At 38.2% G+C, this 20,165-nt stretch overlaps 1 protein-coding gene across 8 annotated transcripts in view; it reads right to left on the bottom strand.

Annotated features, from left to right (window-relative positions):
• THADA (THADA armadillo repeat containing) overlaps positions 1 to 20,165 on the bottom strand; it is a 326,086-nt gene that overhangs the window by 283,598 nt on the left and 22,323 nt on the right. For all 8 annotated transcript variants that reach the window (XR_008289288.1, XM_027072570.2, XM_053200530.1 and 5 more), the window contains 5 exons: positions 17,229 to 17,384; positions 16,385 to 16,507; positions 10,528 to 10,651; positions 3,825 to 3,976; positions 1,157 to 1,370 (listed from right to left, as the gene is read on the bottom strand). Coding sequence is in view for 7 of the 8 variants with exons in the window: in XM_027072570.2 (XP_026928371.2) it covers positions 1,157 to 1,370; positions 3,825 to 3,976; positions 10,528 to 10,651; positions 16,385 to 16,507; positions 17,229 to 17,384 (769 nt within the window). In the remaining variant the exon portion in view is untranslated. The remainder of the gene's footprint in view (positions 1 to 1,156; positions 1,371 to 3,824; positions 3,977 to 10,527; positions 10,652 to 16,384; positions 16,508 to 17,228; positions 17,385 to 20,165) is intronic.

The following is a 20,165-nucleotide window of genomic DNA, read 5'->3' on the forward strand; positions in this document are numbered from 1 at the left end:
TATTACTATTTAAATCCCAAATATATTTAAATATTTTTTGTATGCGTGAAAAATTTCACAAAGTTTTTAAATGCCTTGAATTTAAAAAATCCTGTACATGAGGGGACCTTGGGTGGCTCAGTCGGGTTAAGAATCCGACTTCAGCTCAGGTCATGATTTCACGGTTTATGAGTTCGAGGCCCGCCATTGGCTCTCTGCCGTCAGTGCAGAGCCTGCTTCAGATCCTCTTTCATCCTCTTTGCCCTTCCCCCACTTGCTCGCTCACTCTTTCTCCAAAATAAAAAAACACTAAAAAATGAATAAAATAAATCCTGTACATGAACTCCCCAGTTTACCCGAAGTGCAAACCTCTTCCTCTCATGTATCAGGGTCTCCTTTCGAACCAAGGCCTGAAGCAACTAGAGTGGGTAAGTGCCATCTTCCATGGCACTGTCACCTCTCTATCCCCAAATCCATGGCCACGTTTCCACCAGAACTACCCAGGGCCTCCTAATTTTTTCCCATTATTACTTCTCTTTTTCACAACATTTTTGCCATCTTGGAGAGAACAACTTTTAATACTCTTCCTACATCTGACCTCTCTCTCTTTTTAAATAAAAATCCATATCTGTCCTCATAATTCCAAAATGAAGATTTACTAGCACAAAAGTAAATACATGAGTCCTCAACAAATATTCGTTGGAAGTCACTAGGCCTCAGCCAACTTAGACCCTAGGTCTTGGAACCGGCTATGGGAAGAGTAAAAGGCAGGAGTGGGACAGCCAGTGAAAGCATGAGCCCTGACAGACAAAGGAACTCTGCTCTATATAGAAACAGCAAAGATGATCTGGCTGTAGATACAGTAAAATTTCTGCAAAAAAAAAAAAAAAAAGCACAATTTTTGGCAGAGAAAGAGGTCCTATTTAAGTAAGAGCTGTATTAATATACATTTGTATATCTACTTATTTAACACGAACCCTCTGTGTAGAAACAGTGTCATAGCTGAGTAAACTATTTACTTGCAAAAGAGAAATTCATGTATTCTCTTATGCTGGTAAACTCTTAAATAAAAAACACCAAGTAAATGTTTAACCACTAGCAATGCTAACTAAATGAATAGTGAGAAAGATACTGGTTTTGATAAGCGACAGCAAAAGGTCATTTATTCAATACAAACCCATTAATGTGTTCCTTTCCACCACAATAGCAGATGTATCTCCATCACCACATGCAGCTTGTTGAGTTTGTAAGTAGGCAGACAGAGATGAGGGGAGGGCATTCTGCCAGATTAAGAAGTTCAGCAGGTAGGAAGCTGTCACACAGTCATATGGCTTGGTGCTTGTGCTGAGCTCCAGTGCTGCCTGGAATAAGCCTTGCAGTTTCTCCGAATCCTAGAATAAATCACAGACTCAGTAACTGTCACTGAAACATTTCTTTGATTTCAAGGAATAGTACATATTTAAAAAACAGAGCCTGCCACATAACTGTACTCAGTATAAACATTAATTCAATTCCCTTTCTCCCTGAATATAGGTTAGACTTTTTATTATAGTAATTATTGATTATTATTCAGCTCTAATGATGAGGATCTTGAATGTAATTTCTTTGGGAAATTCAACATTGATAATGCTTTTCTTTTTTAAAGCACCTCTTTCTCCAGCAGAAATATGCTTTTCCTGTAGAAATGGCCAGATCATCTTTGTTATTTCCACATGGAGTTTTTTGTACACTGAAGTTTATTTTACCTGTGTTGTGTCCACACAAAAGGACAAATCCACCAGGCTATTCCTGGTGAAAATCCATGTATATGTGTAAAAAATAAAGTGCTCATATCAGCCTCAGAAATTCTGCATCAGAGCTCCCCTACCTCTATCTCATAGAAACATCCACTCACATGTCCGTCCTAACGAAGAAAAAGGACAGTTCACTGTAACATGCATGGAAAGGCACTGGGCTGAAGTCAGGAGATGTGGGTCCTAGTTCCAAATCCATAGTATACAGACTGCATATTCAGTACACTGGGACTTAGGGTTTCATGGCTCAATTATATTAATTCTACTAGGATTATTCCAGAACTGTCTAATACAAGGGGAAAAAATCATTATAAACTTAATTTTTAATTTGGTTATAGGTATATCGATATTTAATTTAATTGGAAATCTATTTATTTCTAACAGGTAACAAACATACTGATTCAAATACCTATTTCTTTCAGTTTAAATTCTTTGCCATTTGATATGTTTAATTTTCTGTGACCTAAAAAACTTAAAGATAGGGGCCAAAAGCTCAAATCTAAATAAATATTAGAAAGAACCAATTGAGCACCTAAGCCATTTTTTTGTAACTTACCGTTAAGTCCCAGAATTGCTTAACTAACAATTAGTAAGAAACACAATACATGGCCTTTGGAGTCTAAAATATCTTTGTTCTATCATCTGAGGTCAGTAAAAATATAATATAAAGACCTTGGACATGTAGCTCCACAAGAAAAAAGGGCAACAGACTATCTGAGTAGTAAAACCATGTATTACAAAGATATGCCATCAAAAACATATATACACAGAAAAAATATATATATACATATATATACACACACAGGTCCTTAGAGAGAATAGTTAGGATTTAAAAACATTTTAAAGTTACATCAAAGCACCAAGTCTTTCATACAGCTGCTATAATATACCCTCCCCACACAAGATATTCTCGAAATATTTGCCAAGTATGAGTCATCTATATGATACAAGGCTTCAGTGTGATGAATGGTAAGGGGCAAGGAGGATGGGAAGGTGGGAGAAGAGAAAGGAAACAGAGGAAGAGAAAGCATCTCCTTTAAAAACTCTATATGGTACAAAAGTTTGAAGCCTAAGCACCAAAAGAAGCTTCTGCTTAGCAGGGCACCTGAACGATGCTCTAAGATACTGCAATGCAATCTAGAAGCCAATGAAACAGACACCTTGTGCTCTCTGACATGCGCTCCTATAGAATCCCATTGTATCTATAAGCTGTCCCGCCCTAAATAGAGCCTAACAGCCAGAGAACAGACTATGGCTCAGCTGCAGCCCCTGTAGGCACCTTTGGCCTCTCTATACAGTTCTAACAGAAAGCCATAGCAAAGCTCTGGAGCCAGTGAATCCACAGCTACTGGTGGTCACAGCCTCAGAATATACCTCAAGGGCAGAGCCAAGCACCCCATGTTGTGCCATCACTCCTAGCCCACCTTCACTTCTCATCCTACAGCTAGAAGTGCCAGTTGTCAGGAAGAGACAACTTCTCTTAGGGGCTGGGGCTGGGGCTGGGGCTGGGGTAGGAGGCCAAGGAAGAGAACTGTTGTTAACCTCAAGCGCTCTGAGTTTCAGTCTCAGTTTAGCTACTGCTTGTTGGAAGATCAGAAACATGTTCTCTACCTCACTTACACTCAGCTCCCCAGTCAACTTGGCAAGGATGTTATCTCAAAACACTCAAGTTACTGTAAGTGATGTGTTTGGACCGAATATTAACATGTCCACGGGAACTGGGGAGACCACAGTTAACTGAAATCTACGAAAAATCTTGTGGGTAATAAAACCTACTGCTTCTTACACCTCCTTTTTTTATCAAAACAATAAAAAAAGCAAAGCTCACAGATGTGGACTTTGTTTTCTCTTATGGTATTTCCTCCTTCCCTACCATCCATCCCTACCTACCACCCTGCAACAGTATACGTATGATAACTGAAATAGTCAGAAGATGTGAGAAGGCAGACGCAAAGAGCCTGGACAATCCACAGATTGCTTTATTTGCTGCTAAAACTAGAAAGCTTTCATGCATATACCACATTTACGTCTATATAGGAAAAGACCAAAGACCTGGAATTGTACAACTGTTTTTGGTAACTTCATCAGAAGATCAAATGCTAAAATTTTCACTTCTTCAAAAGTACTGGTAAAACATTCCATTAGTGTTTGGAAACGACCGACATCGATATCATGACTCAGCTGATACACTGTTTGGACTTGACCTAAAAAAAGAAAAAGATTTAAAAGTGAATAAAAGAGGGAGGCACTTGGCTGGCTCAGTCAACAGAACATGCAACTCTTGATCTCACCAAGCCTCACCTTGGGTGTGGAGCTTACCTTAAAAGGTAAATAAATAAAGGTGTTTGGGTGGCTCAGTTGGTTAAGCGACCAACTTTGGCTTAGGTCATGATCTCGCAATTCATGAGTTTGAGCACCACATCAGGCTCTGTGCTAACAGCTCAGAGCTTGGAACCTGCTTCAGATTCTGTCTCCCTCTCTCTCTCTGCCCCTCCCCTGCTCACACTCTGTCTCCCTCTCCCTCAAAAATAAATAAACATTAAAAAATTGTTTTAATAAATAAATAATAATTTTTTAAGTTAATAAAAGAAAAAGGAAATCAACATGTTTAAATTATTTGGTCAAATTTAAAGAAAAATTCACACTTCACAGTTTATCCATAGTAGCATATAAAAGAATAATTTGTCCTTTATTTACTAAAATGATAAAATAATAAAGTTCCCCAAATAAAAAATACTTTTTAAAATTTTGTTTAAAACCATTCTCTTGCAAAGATTATGTTGTACATAAAAAGATCCCAAAGTTGGTTTTTAAATAAATAAAAACAAATAAATTTCGGAATTCATCTTTTAAAAAATCTTTGTAAAATGTCTTGATCTGGAATCCAAAGTCCTACCATCTTAGTTAAATCAATGCAGAAAAATCAATGACATATCCTAATAGAATCACGGAGCATCAAAGATAAAGAAGGAATCTTTTGGTCATTCAGACACAAAATTCATCTACAAAATGGAAAAAAATTAAGCTGGCTTTATTCTTTGCCTTAGCAACATGTGAGGCTAGAAGACAGTGGAGCAATGCTTACAACATCCTCAGGGAAAGTTGTGGTGAAAAATTATACATCAAAATCCTATTCCAGCATCATGTGTAACAGCAACATAAGCATTTCTGGAGGTATAAGAAATTAAGAACTACATTTCCCCAAAAACTCTTCTCAAAGAAAAGATGAATTTCAGCCAACCAAGAAATGAACAGAAAAACTATCACAAAAGAATGATGGTAGTCACCAAGTCCACTTAAATCTAAGATTAAGACTAAACAACTATGGGATAATGGGCTTCACAGCAGAATGTAAAGAACACTTAACAAATTAACCACTGATAATACCTGAAAACATTCCTATGTTAATTTGAGGCATGATATTCAATATGATGTGCATTTCTTATTTAATCTTAACAAGTTAGTGGAACCCTGTGAAACTCCTAGAGCAAGTAAATCAAGTTTTTGTCATTTATTTACACCTCAGTTCAAATTTGCTTCTTTTCCAACTCAGATGCTTTTAATTTCTTTTTCTTGCTTTACTGCTCTGGCTAAAGCTTTCAGTACAATGGTGATCAGTAGTGGTCAAAGTGGACATCTGTATCTTGTTCCTGATCACAGAGGAAAGGCTTTCGATCTTTCACCATTAGGTATGGTGCGATTTTCATGAATGTCCTTTATCCTATTAAGAAAGCTCCCTTCGGGGCACCTGGGTGGCTCAGTAGGTTGAGCATCTGACTTTGGCTCAGGTCATGATCTCAAGGTCCTTGAGTTTGAGCCCCGAGTCGGGCTCTGTGCAGACAGCTTGGAGCCTGGAGCCTGCTTTGGATTCTGTGTCTCCCTCTCTCTCTGCACCTCCCCAACCCCCCCCACCCCGACCCCGCTCGTGTGTGTCTCTGTCTCAAAAATACATAAATGTTCAAAATAACTGAAAGCAAGCAAGCAAGCAAGCAAGCAAGCAAGCAAGCTCCCTTCTATTCCTAGTTTCCTAAGTGTTATTTATCATGACAGGGCGCTGCTGAATTTTGTCAACACTTTTCTGCATCAATACAGATTATCATGGGTTTTTTTCCCCTTCATTTTAATGTGGTGTATTACATTGACCCCCCCTTTTTTTTTTATGTTAAACCACCCTTGCATTCCTGGAATAAATTCCACTTAATTAGCTATGGGTATAATACTTTTAATATGCTGTTGGGTTTGGTTTGCTAACATTCTGTTGAGAATTTTTATATTTATGTTTATAAGGGATACCAGCCTATAGTTTTCTTGTGGTATCTTTGTCTGGCTTTGGTATCAGGGTGATGCTGGCTCCACAGAATGAGTCTGGAAATGTTCCCTTCTGTCCAATTTTTTGGAAGAGTCTGAGAAGGGCTGATTTTAAGTCTTTAAATGTTTGGTAGAATTAGCAGTGGAGCCACTCCCTCTAGACTTTTCTTTGCTGATACGCTTTTGATTACTGACTCCATCTCTTATTTGCTACACATAACAAATTCTCTGTTTAAGTCAGTAACTTTATGTTTCTAGGAATCTGTCCATTTCATCTAAGTTATCCAATTTATTGAAAATAAATAGTATTGTCTTATAATCATTTTTATTTCTATAAGGTCAATAGAATAATGTCCCTGCTTACATTTCTGATCGTAAGTTATTTGCACCTTCTTTTGTTTTTTTCTTGTAGCTAAAATTTTGTCAATTTTGTTGACCTTTTAAAAAAACCAACTTAAAAAAAAAACCAACTGTGGTTTCATTGATTCTCTATAATGTTTTCCTATTCTCCATTTCACTCATTTATCATATTATTATTTCCTTCCTTCTGCTAATTGTGGGCTGTTTGCTCTTTTTTCTAATACCTTGAGGTGTAAAGTTAAGTTATTGATTTGAGATCATTTCTCTGTTTAATGTAGGCGTTTACAGCTGTAAATCTCCCTATAAGCTTTTGCTTCATCCCGTAAGTTCTGGTAAATCGTACTTTGGTTTTCATTCATCTCAAAGTATTTTCTAATCTCCTTTGTGATTTCTTCTTTGACCTGCTGCTCGTTTAGGAGCTTTGCTCAAATCTGAAACCATCTCTGACACCACGGACAGAAACAGCTTCCCATCCTAGCAGACACTCAATATTCCCCCCACTTTCCTTCCTGAAATATTTTTTCATAATACTTCTCTCCATCTGAAATTCTATACATTACTTGATAATTTATTGTCTGTCTCCCTTCGTTGAAATATCTAAGCTCAAAAACAGGAAGCATTTTGGGGCACCTGAGTGGCTCAGTCTGTTGACCATCCAACTCTTGGTGTTGGCTCAGGTCATGATCCCAGGTTGTGAGAGTGAACCCCACATTGGGCTCTGTGCTAGGCATAGAACCTGCTTAGGATTCTCCCTCTCTCCTTCTCCCTCTGCCCTTCCCTGCCCATGCTCACTCTCTCTCTTGCTCTCTCCCAAATAAAAAAAAAAATTTTTTAATAAGAACCATTTTGCTCTGTACACTGCATATCCTTGGCTGCTTGACATGTAATAAGCACTGAAGAAGTATTTGCTGAGCAAACCCTTTTAATATAACTGTGGAATCCAATTTTGCACCATGAATACCATGACATTTTACTCTCAGTGAAAAAGGAACATGTGGCTTATTCTTCTTGAACTTAAGATATACTTGAGTAAAGGCAGAAACCATTTTGACTAATCCCACATCAGGAAAATAAAATAAAAACCCACATTCAAGTTCTTGAGATAAATATGAAGAATGAATTTATGTTTCCCACACTGTATTTCACAGCCATGCCTCCTTGGCCTCCTTTACAGTTAATGGGTAAAGTGTGGCCTGCTCCATTTGCATTACCCTCCAGTTGTTTAATTAACATAATTACTGTGATATCAGTCACTGCCCAATTATATGTGACTCACTCATTAGGAAGATGACTCAGGTTTTTCACTTTTAAAGTACATTTAAATATATTAAACTACTCACAGAGCCTGGGTGGCTCAGTTGGTTAAATGCCTAACTCTTGACTTGGGTTCAGGTCATGAGTTCAAGCCCCAAATCCAGCTCTGTGCTGGTAACGCAGAGCCTGCTTGGGATTCTTTCTCTCTCTCCCTCTCTCTCTCTGCGCCTCCCCTGCTTGCACGTGTTCCCTTTGTCTCTCAAAATAAATAAACTCTAAAAAATAATAATAAAATTAATTAACCTAAACTACTCTCTCAATTAAAAAAAATAACAATATTGGGGTGCCTGTGTGGCTCAGTCAGGTTAAGCACCTGATTCTTGGTGTCAGCTCAGGGCATGGTCTCATGGTTCGTGAGTTCGAGCCCTGCATGGGGCTCTGCACTGCCTGCTTGAGATTCCCTCCTTCTCTCTTTGCCCCTCCACCATGCACTCTCTCTCTCTCTCTCTCAAATAAATAAACTTTAAAAAGTTACCAATATTAATTCAGCCTACTATTATTGCCATACACCTAGGTGCAACTATAACTACACTAAACACAGAAAAATTTTTGTTAAATGGATAATCAATCATTCTCAGGTAAAACCTTATCTTCTAGGGGCTCAGTCAGTTGAGCGTCTGACTTCGGCTCAGGTCATGATCTCACAGTTCATGGGTTCACACCCCGCGTCAGGCTCTGTCCTGACAGCTCGGAGCGTGAAGCCTGCTTCGGATTCTGTGTCTCCCTCTCTCTCTGCACTTCCCCCTCTCATGCTCTCCCTCTCTCTCCTTCAAAACTAAATAAACATCAAAAAAATGTAAAAAACAAACAAACAAAAAACCTTATCTTCTAAATTAAGTTATAATACAACATAAATTCCTTAAACCGATGGGATAGCCCCGTATTCATTTTCTGTGCATAAAGTCACAAATTACCATAAACCTGGTGACTTAAAACCAGAGAAATCTATTTTTTCACAGTACTGGATCCATTTTGACTAATGTCCAATTAGTCTGATATGAAGGTGCTGGTGGAGCCACACTCGCTCTGGAGGTTCTAAGAACTCATTGCTCACCCCTTCCAGCTTCTGATGGCTGCCAGTATTCCATGGCTTGAAGCCATATCACTCCAATCTCCATGTCCACTGTTGACTCCTCCTCTTCTGTGTGTCACATCTCCCTCTGTTCCTCTCTAATAACAACAGCTGTGGTGGATTTAGGCCCACCCACATAATCAGGACTATCTTAAGACCCTTAACTTAATCATATCTGCAAAGGCCCGCTTTCTAGGTAAAGTTCACATTAACAGGTTCTAAGGATTTGATGCTATCTTTTGTAGGTCGAGCTTGGGCCTACCACACTTACCTTAATCAGGTGATCAAATTAATTACCATGAATAACAGGACAAACCAGTATCATGTATCTCCTGATAACATGCCCTGAGAAGAGCACCACATTACTTATGCATTATACCTACCAAAAATGCACAACCTGAATCAATCATGACGAAACAATAAGGCAAACCCAAATGGAGATACATTCTCTCAAAATGTTAATGTCACGAAATAAAAAACTTTCCAGATTAAGGGAGGCTTAAGAGGCATAACAGTGAAATGCAGTGTGTGATCTGGGATTGGTTCCCGGATCACAGTAAAAATCTTTTTCTAAGAAAGGCCACTCATTGGGACAACTGGCAAATTTTGTTGTGGATTATATAATAGATAATAGCATATCAACATTACATTTCCTGAATTTGATCACTGTGTTGTGGTTAAAAAAAAAAATAATGAAAGAGAGATAAACCAAATATAGCAAAATAATAACAACTGATGAATCTAGGTAGAGGGTACATGGCCGTTTGTGAACTATTCTTAAAACTTTGCTCTTGGTTTGAATCTTTTCAAAACAAAAACTTGGAAAAAAAAATGGTGTTCTTTAAATGAAGCAGGGCTGCATGAACAGCAAAAACCATCCTCCTCCCTGCCAAAACATTACACTTTGCCTAAAAATTTAAACTAAAAATAATAATAACCCAATTACAGTGTAAAGCCTCCTGGTCCTCTGGCCATTCCCTCCAAAAGAACAGCTGAGCAGGATATTTTTCTATTTAACCACAGTCAAGGAACACTGAGCACAAACAAGAAATCCACATTAAAACGTACACACTTAATTAAGTGCAGGGATAAAAAGAACTATTTGTTGTCAGAAAGGAAAAGAACTGACTCAGAAGGAAGTTAAATGTTCATCCTCTTGAGTACCCCACAGGCGAAATAAAGGGTATCATTAAACCAGAATGCCTGGAAATGACATCCACATACTGTCTTTCTGAAACCAGATTGGGACTTATGAAACTGAGAGCATATAAGGGAAACCACATTTTAACCACAAAGACTCACTGAGGAATGTTTTACATAAAGAGGCTATTATTTTTTTTAAAGAAGCTATTATTTTTTTTAATTTTTAAAACTTAAAGGACAGATTGTACACTATCTGAAAACAGCAACACATGAATTGGGGGTTGAGAGAAGCCACTCTTCTCATCATAAGCATAATCCGTGAAAACTGTAGTTTTGGGTTGGGAAATAATGATCACTGAAAACAATTCCTCAGCCTTACGTCCCTAAATGACAAATTTAATTATGTCCAAGGAAGAATTATATAGTGAGAATAAAACCTCCTATAAGAACCTAAATAAAAGATGACAAAACTAAAACTTTAAGTAAGACAAAATGTTGAAAAAAGTATGTGTTTTGCAAGAAAAAAATACTTTTCTCTAAACATTATTGAAAGCTTACCTTCTGGGACTGGAAAAACTTCAGCTACTGAGCCTAAAATGGTTAAAGCTGAAAATCTAGTTGGGTAGGAAGAACCAGGAAACAGCGCTTCAAAAAGACTGTTGCAAATGGATGACATGAAATTCTAAAAAAAAAAAAAAAAAAAATTATAGTAAGTAACTTAACTCATAATAGGTTATCTTCAAAGTAACACCTTTAAGAGTGGGGTTCTTTTTTTTTTTTGGCAAACCATAAAAGACTCTTAAATACAGAGAACAAACAGGGTTGCTGGAGAGCTGTTGGGTGAGGGGATGAGCTAAATGGGCATTAAGGAGGGCAGTTGTTGGGATGAGCACTGGGTGTTATACATAAGTGATGAATAACTAAATTCTATTCCTGAAACCATTATTACACTATGTGTTAATTAACTGGGATTTGAATTAAAAAAAAAAAAGAGTGGAGTTCTTTTTTTTTTTTTTTAATGTTTATTTATTTATTTTGAGAAGACAGAGACAGTGCAAACTGGGGAGGGGCAGAGAGAGAGGGAAACTCCAAGCAGGCTCCATGTTGCCAGCGCAGAACTCGATGTAGGACTCGAACCCATGAAGGAGTGAGATCATGACCTGAGCCAAACCCAAGAGTCAGACACTTAACTGACTGAGCTACACAGGTGCCCAAACTGGGCTTCTTTTTTAATTAACAGGGAAAATATTTTTTAAAACAATACTAGTTGTTCACTTCCTTGACAATTCAGATTGGTACCCTTGACCGTAACCCTCTCTCTATAGGGTCAAGGAGTACAATTTCTATTGTAGTCTATACAAGAAAAAAGTACACATTTTTAGTGAGAACAAGATCCATTCTGCTCTGACTTGTGCTAAAGCCGTACGAATATTGGTTTTTTCACCAGAGGCATTCGAGTATGTATATTTTTTAAAGTTTTTTTTAATGACCCCCCCCCCAAAATCCAATACATACTACTTTGATAAATTTGGTAAATACTTGATAAATGTGGCTCTAATGACACAGATCATAAAAAGACCCAACTATTCCACTGTATTCTATCTTCCCCTTTGAGACTCTGGTTCTACCATTCTCTTTATATAAATGTTAAGGAAAAAAATGGAAACTTTTAGTAAAATGCAATTTAAAAAAAAGCAAAATGGGAAATAGTTTATCCAAGATAAAGTCTTCTTCCTCTGGTTAAAATACTAATAATTATTACTATTTCTGTGTAAGACTGAAGAGAAAACTTAGAAGGAAAAGCTATGATTCTCAAGCATCTCATATACCACTATGCCCCAACAACATATAACTGAGCAGCACATACGCAGTTCTAGTCCCAACTGATTCCAGAAAGGACCTTGGCATTCATTTCTTTGGTCAATGACATACAATCATGGGGATTTATCGTGTAGGCCCTTACAAGCCCTAAGTAAGACTTTATTAGTCTATTAAATCTATTGGGTTTTGGGGTACCTGTGTGGCTCAGTCAGTTGAGCTTCCAACTCTTGATTTCAGCTCAGGTCATGGGATCGAGCCCCATGTTGGGCTCCACATTGAGTGTGGTGGAGTCTGCCTAAGATTCTCTTTCTCTCTGGGGTACCTAGGTAGTTCAGTCGATTAAGCATCTGACTTTGGCTCAGGTCATGATCTTGCGGTTGGTGAGTTCAAGTCCCACATCGGGTGAGCTTGAGCCCCACTTTGGATGAGCCCTGCTTCTCTCTCTCTCTGCCCCTCATGGGATTCTCTCTCTCTCTCTCTCTCTCTCTCTCTCCCTCTCTCTGCCCCTCACTCACTTGTTCCCTCTCTCTCTGTCTCAAGAAAAGAAAAAAAAAGACTCTTTCCCTGTCACCCCCCCCCGCCCCTCTCCCCTACTCGTGCTCTCTCTTTCAAAAAAAAAAATTTTTTTTAAAAACCTATTGGGTTTCAAAAAAAAATTAAAAAAATAAAAAACCTATTGGGTTTCAAAGCAATAGGGTAGTTACTGAAAGTATCCTAGTTAAAGTAGTTTTAATTATAAATGAATAGTATAGTATTCACATTAAAGGACAACAAGTTCATCCTTTAAGAATGATCTTATCCGGGACAGTGGGTGGCTCAATCGGTTGAGCGTCCAACTTCGGCTCAGGTCATGATCTCGCGGTTTGTGAGTTTGAGCCCCGCATCAGGCTCTGTGCTGACAGCTTGGAGCCTGCAGCCTGATTTGAATTCTGTCTCCCTCTCTCTCTGTCCCTCCTCTGCTCATACTCTGTCTCTCTCTGTCTCTCAAAAATAAATAAATGTTAAACAAACAAAAAAAAAGAATGATCTTATCCTGGGGTGCCTGGATGGTTCAGTTGGTTGAGTGTCTGACTTCGGCTCAGGTCATGATCTTGGGTTCATGAGTTTGAACCCCACATCAGGCTCTGTGCTGACAGCTCAGAGCCTGGAGCCTGCTTCTGATTCTGGGTCTCCCTCTCTCTCAGCACTTCCACCACTTGTGCTCTGTCTCTCTTTCTCAAAAATAAACATTAAAAACATTTTTTTAAAAAAAGAATGATCTTATCCTAACTGTACTATCATTTATATTTTTAGAAATAGTTCTTTCTCTCAAGCAGACTCCCACAGGGAGGCATGGACCACAGTTCATACATTTATATCCCTAGTCCTAAGCATATTGTCCTATACACATAGGAGAAGCTCAATATATGTTCTTGTCACTTTTAACAGCTCCTAGTGAGGCTCCCAAATACCTTAGCCTAGCATTCAAATTCCCTTTAGATTACTCAGGTGTTTTCCCTACTTGCCTTTAAGACTTTTTGCCATGTTATAATTCAGGCTATTGAAAAATAACATTAAAATTGTTTAAAGTGATATATTTCAAATTACAAATATCTGTATGTTTAATTCTACTGTTATGCTACATTTTCATGCATAGAAGATGGAACACTTAGGTGACCAGAGAGGAAAGCCAACCACAGATATGAAATTGGTTTCTATTTCCAGCTTTGTCACTTGTTAACTGTGTAACTACAAGTATGAAATTCCTGAACCTCCATGACATATCTCCTTATAGATAAAAACAAACAAACAAACAAACAAAATACCTGTATTCCCTAGGGAAAAAAAGGAAACTTTATTTATACATACACACACAGTGTGTTAGTTAAGCTCTGTTTTGATTATTATAGCAAAAAAAAAAAAAATTGCTACCCATCCCCAACTTGATTCTCTAACTTATTTCCTGTTACTCAGCTCCTTTGGTCCTCCAAGTACCTTACGTGTCATTCACAAATTCTCCCTGCACTTTTTCACTTCCAAGCTTTCAAATAAGCAGGTATTAGGGAAAACACTATTCAGATTTTAGAAATAAGAGCAGATGTGGATAGGAGTCTGGCTCTACCACTTAGTAGCTGAGGGACCTTGGGCAGGTTACTCAACTTTTCCAAGATGCAGTTTTCTCATTGTCTTGAAGTTTATTTATTTTGAAAGAGAGAGTGCAAGCAGGACAGGGGCACAGAGGGAGAGAGAATCCCAAACAGGCTCCGCACTGTCAGTGTAGAGCCCGATGCAGGGCTTGAACTCACAAACAGGGAGATCACGACCTGAGCCAAAGTTGGGCGCTTAACCAACTGAGCCACCCGGTCACCACTCATTTTTTTTTTTAATGTTTTATTTATTTTTTGAGAGAGAGAGAGAGACAGAGTGTGAGTGGGGGAGGGGCAGAGAGAGAGAGAGAGGGAGACAGAATCTGAAGCAGGCTCCAGGCTCTGAGCTGCCAGCACAGGGCCTGATGTGGGGCACGAACCCACAAGCTGTGAGATCATGACCTGAGCTGAAGTCAGACGCTTAACTGACTGAGCCACCGAGGCGCCCCTCATTTTTTTTTAAGTGGGGTCTACACCCAACGTCAGGTTTTAACTCATAACCCCGAGATCAAGAGTCACACGCTCTTCCAACTGAGCCAGCCAGGCGCCCTAATTTTCTCATTTTTAAGTGAGGATAATAATGCCTCTCACAGTTTTGTTATTAAAGTTTAAATGAAAATGTGGATACAAAGCATTTTGTAAATTTAAAAGTACTCTAGCGATTACTATTAGTTATTTAGGTATGAAATAATCTCCTTCACTAGACTAGAAGACACCTTTCCCAACTAATAGCCTCCTCTTCTCCCCCAGGATTCACTCTGTTGACTGGCACCAAGCCTATCATACACTGTGCATGACACCCACTATTCCCACTATTATAAAGATGATGATAAATAATATAGTGTCAAAGTCACAACTGCCAAAAGCCACAGGTGACTACAGTTGGGAAAAAATATCAGAACCATGAGATTGACTCAGGTGAAGACCCTAAAGGACTATTTTCAAAAACATATATATTCACAAAGACAAACTAAGAAACCAGGTATCCACACAAATTCAGAATGTCAATCTATAACAAAGGTTTTGTCTTTCTAAGTACCTAATTCAGATTTCACAAATGTTATTTTACCCCTTGCAAAAACAGGCAAAAGAGCCATGTTTTCTTAGATCACCTAGTAATGATCTAAGAAAGGCTAAAAATGAGTGCTCCAAACAAAAAGCAAGTGCTCAGTATACACACTAATCATTTTTAATGACTCCCAGCAAGGCTTTTTAGGGTGATTTAGAGTTTACAAACAGCTTTCTCTTTTAATCCTCAAGAGCAACCTTTCTAGAGAAGGTACTCACCCCACTTAGAGTCTAATAGACTCATAAGGTAAGCCAACTAGCCAGTGGCAGATATGGGACTATACCGATGTCTTTCATGTTTAGGTTGTAACTTTCCAATCTTTGCTGTTGGGATTTTACAAAGCTGAAGGTGACTTCAAACTTGGTATAGAAATATTCTCCTTTACATGATTTTTTTACCTTTCAAATACAAAGCTGAAAGCTAAGGCCATCCATACTAATGTTTGGAATAGGTTGTATGTAATGGCTCCAATGTATCATTAATTTATCACAACTATTTTGCTAAATGAAAGAAAATAAATGAACTCGTGTCCTCTGAATCTTAAATTTTTTTAATGTTCATGTATTTTTGAGAGAGAGAGGGAGTCAAGCTGGGAGAGGCAGAGAGAGGGAAACAGAATCTGAAGCAGGCTCCAGGCTCTGAGCTGTCAGCACAGAGCCTGGTGTGGGGCTTGAACTCAAGAACTGTGAGATCATGACCTGAGCCAAAGTCAGAGGCTTAATGGACTGAGCCACCCAGGTGCCCCTGTCCTCTGAGTCTTAGAAGAAAATAAGAGCCTGCTTCTGAGAGGCTAGATTTGGAGTAAGAAATCAGTGAAAAACTCCTGATGGACAGAAATGGAAGGTTGTCAAGCTAAGCTTTGGCCCAGTCTAGAGCTTCTATGTCTAGGGTTCCATCCATCCCATTAGCACAGCACCCTGAAACCTAGTCCTACTCTTCACACTCCCTCCCAAATGGAATAGACTGGAAACTCCATAGCTGGACCACAGACCAGGAAGCACTAATATCAAGCCACTGTAGGTCATGTTAGTCTAAAGAAGAAGCAGGCTCCGATATAGCAATCTTCTACCCTGGGGAGGGGTGGACGAGTTCAGGGCCAGCAATTACCTTTCTGTTAAAGTACTAAATTAATGTAGCCCCCATTAAGCTGTAAATGATTGAGGTGAACCCATTACTGTTATTCTGTAACAGGACTCAAGTCCAGCACTGGTTCTATAACTCAGAGTACCTCAAGAGAAGTACCAAAGCGCCAGAAGGAATATGTAAAACCCAGATTGAAGGGGAAAAAAAGCACAGAAACGCTATTCACTACAAGACTTCCATTTATTTCCCTTTAACGTTTATTCATAATTGCTCTAGGTTTCGTAAAAATCCTTAAGTCCAGAAACAGGTCACCTACCTTATACTGCTGTAAAGATACAGAAGGGTGCTGTTTGGATAACTCATTCTCTGGCTCATGTTTGGATCTACTTTGCTCCAGTTTATAAAGCACCTGAGAACTCTCCTGTATCCTACAAAACAACTTTTGAGAAAAAGAAAAATAAAGCATATGTGAGTTCCATTCATCTTAAATGTCAGTCTAAAAAAAGGCAAAGGACAAGTTTTCTACATTCTTTAGACTAAACCTCAGGCAAGGAGAGTACTGGTTTCTAAACTCTTAATATTTATACAGTGTTTCTCTCTGACAGAAAATGAACACATATTTTTAAACCCCCCCCAAAAAAAGTCACTGCAAATCAGAATATAGTCATTAAACTACAGTTCTACTTCCTTTAAGTTGGCATGAAACTACACTTCTATACTCTCCCAATTCTGCATCCCATAAATGTGGCATGCGATTAATTCAAGTGGAGTTAGTCAACAGTCACCATTTCATGAGGCACTTAAATGGTAAAACTTCAAGGGCATCTTTCCTCCCCTCACCAAAGTTTTCTTAAAATACCTTTCACCCTGAAAGATCCATCACTATAGTTTTTTTTTTTTTTTACTTTCAAACATTAAAAAAAAAAAAAAAAGAGCTCAAGTTTGATTTATTTTACACCAAAACGAAAGGACTTTATACCATGGACTTGAATCCCAAATGTAAACTTTAGGGAAATGGTTCACAGAAGGGCCATGAAGGGATGTGCAGTCCAATCCTATTACCATTATTCCCACATTCTCTCAAAATCTGAGCTCTTTTCAAAAATGATTTGCAGAGCAGAGTCCACCACTTCCCAATACTTTCTGATGAGAAATTCTACCTTTTTAAGAAGAGAACAAATCTGTTGTCGCACTCCTGGGGACTGACTGTTAAGATTGTATGCGATAAAGAATTGAATCCACTGCAATTCTTCTGTGGAAACGATTTCTGTACTTCGATTACTTTCACAAAGCAAGCCTAGCGTATCTATCCGTACCTAAAACACATCAAGCAATAAAACGTTACCTTTTCAATGAAATAAGCAAAATGTAAACTACTTGACATATTTATTTACCAAAAAAACAGTAAAACACAGTTTACCCACATGCACTTCAGAAAGGTTCCCTAAGGGGTGTGTGAGTGGCTCAGTCGGTTAAGCACCCAAATGTTGATCTCAGCTTAAGTCATGATCTCAGTTTGTGAGTTCGAGCGCTATGTAGGGCTCTGCACAGACAGTGTGGAGCCTGCTTGGGATTCTCTCCCTCCCTCTCCCACTGCTCCTCTGTTTGTGTGTGTACGCTCTCTCAAATAAATGAACTTAAAAAATAAAATAAAAAATTTTTTTAAAAAGACAGGTTTCCTGGGGCGCCTGGGTGGCGCAGTCGGTTAAGCGTCCGACTTCAGCCAGGTCACGATCTCGCGGTCCGTGAGTTCGAGCCCCGCGTCAGGCTCTGGGCTGATGGCTCGGAGCCTGGAGCCTGTTTCCGATTCTGTGTCTCCCTCTCTCTCTGCCCCTCCCCCGTTCATGCTCTGTCTCTCTCTGTCCCAAAAATAAATAAAAAACGTTGAAAAAAAAATTTTATAAAAAAAAAATAAAAAGACAGGTTTCCTAATCCCAAAGATCCTGTGGTTATATCCTATAAAATTATTTTATTAAATGTGTAAGTTGGGTATTTGCAAGTCAACAATCTTAAAGATTCTTATTCCATGATAATGCTCAATTTCATTCTTTTTCCTCTTTTTTCTCAGTGACTACTCCAGGACCTTATCACCTCACTCTTAGATTACAGTTATGCACATCTTACCAGTCTTCTGGTTTCTTTTTGCTCTCACACTGGAAACTCATCTGTTTCCATTAATTCCACTTTTTTGCTGAAGGCAGAATGGCTCTGGTTCCTAGTTACCAACTGAGTGAAATCTCAAGTCTTCAACCTAGCATTGGAGGCCTCCATAAACACTCCACTCTTACCAAACAATGTCCTGAATCATCCTCCTGTCTTTGTTTTGTGTTCTCCCATTTTAGTATTTTTTTTTTTTTGTAAATCATTTTATTTTTTTTATCACGATAACTATACTCCTTCATTCCCATCGCCTATTTCTCCCTTCCCCCAAACCACTTCGCCTCTGGTAACCATCTGTTTGTTCACTGTAGTGAAAAGTCTGTTTCTTCGTTTGTCTCTTTTTTTTTTCCCTTTGCTCATCTGTTTTATTTCTTAAATTTCCACATATGAGTGCTATCACATGGTATATGTGTCTTTCTCTAAGTTTGTTTAGTATTATACTCTCTAGCTCTATCCATGTTGTTGTAAATGGCAAGATTTCATTCTTTTTTATGGCTGAGTAATATTGCATTGCATATATATATAATATATATACATCTTCTTTATCCATTCATCTATTGGACACTTCAGCTCCTTCCACAGTTTGGCTCTTGTAAATAATGTTGCAGTAAACATCAGGTGCATGTGTCCCTTTGAATTAATGTTTTTGGATTTCTTGGGTGAATACCCAGTAGTGTGATTACTGGAAAATAGGATAGTTCTATTTTTAATTTTCTGAGGAACCTCCACACTGTTTTCCACAGTGGCTATACCAGTTTGCATTCCCACCAACAGTGCAAGGGGGTTTCTTTTCCTCCACATCCTTGTCAACACTTGATGTTTCTTATGTTTGAGTTTGGTCATTCAGACAGGTGTGAGATAATATCTCCTTGTAGTTTTGATTTGCATTTCCCTGATGATGAATCAGATGTTGAGCATCTTTTCATGCGTCTTTTGGCCATCTGAATGCCTTCTTTGCAGAAATGTCTGTTCATGTCTTCTGCCCATTTTTTTGTCATTTTAAATTATGACTATGATTTCACTTCTGCCCATTTTTAATTAGATTATTTGTTTTTTGAGTATTGAGTTGTATCAGTTGTTTATATCTAACCTTTTATTGGATATGTCATTTGCAAATATCTTCTCCCATTCCATAGGTTGCCTTTTAGTTTTGTTGGTTATTTCCTTTGCTGTGCAGAAACTTTTATTTTGATGTACTCCCAAGTTCATTTTTGCTTTTGTTTCTCTTGCCTCAGGAGACCTATCTAGAAAAATGTTGCTATAGCCAACATCCGAGAGATTACTGCTTGTACTCTCTTCAAGGATTTTTATGATTTCAGGTCTCACATTTAGGTCTTTAATCCATTTGAGTTTATTTTTGTTTAAGGTGAGAGCAAGTAGTACAGTTTCATTCTTTTGCATGGTGCTGTCCAGTTTTTCCAGCACCATTTGTTGAAGAGACTGTCTTTCCCATTGGATATTCTTTCCTGCTTTGTTGAAGATTAATTGACTGTATAATTGTGTGTTTATTTCTAGGTTTTCTATTCTATTCCATTGATCTATGTGTTTATTTTTATGCCAGCACCAAACTGTTTTAATTACTACCACTCTGTAATATAACTTGAAATGTGGAATTGTGATACCTCCAATTTAGTTTTTCAAGATTGTTTTAGCTATTTGAGGTCTTTTGTGGGCTCCATACAAATTTTAGGATTTTGTTCTAGTTCTGTGAAAAATGTTGTTGGTATTTTGATAGATTGCATCAAATTTGTAGATTGCTTTGAGTAGTATAGACATTTTAACAGTATTAGTTCTTCCAACACATGAGCATGGAATGTCTCTCCATTTCTTTGCATCATCTTTAATTCCTTTCATCCATGCTTTATAGTTTTCACGGTATATTTTACTGTTTTTGGTGCAATTATAAATGGGATTGTTTTCTTAATTTCACTTTCTGC

This window comes from Acinonyx jubatus, chromosome A3 (assembly GCF_027475565.1).
Source record: "Acinonyx jubatus isolate Ajub_Pintada_27869175 chromosome A3, VMU_Ajub_asm_v1.0, whole genome shotgun sequence".
NCBI classification, from domain to species: Eukaryota; Metazoa; Chordata; class Mammalia; order Carnivora; family Felidae; genus Acinonyx; species Acinonyx jubatus.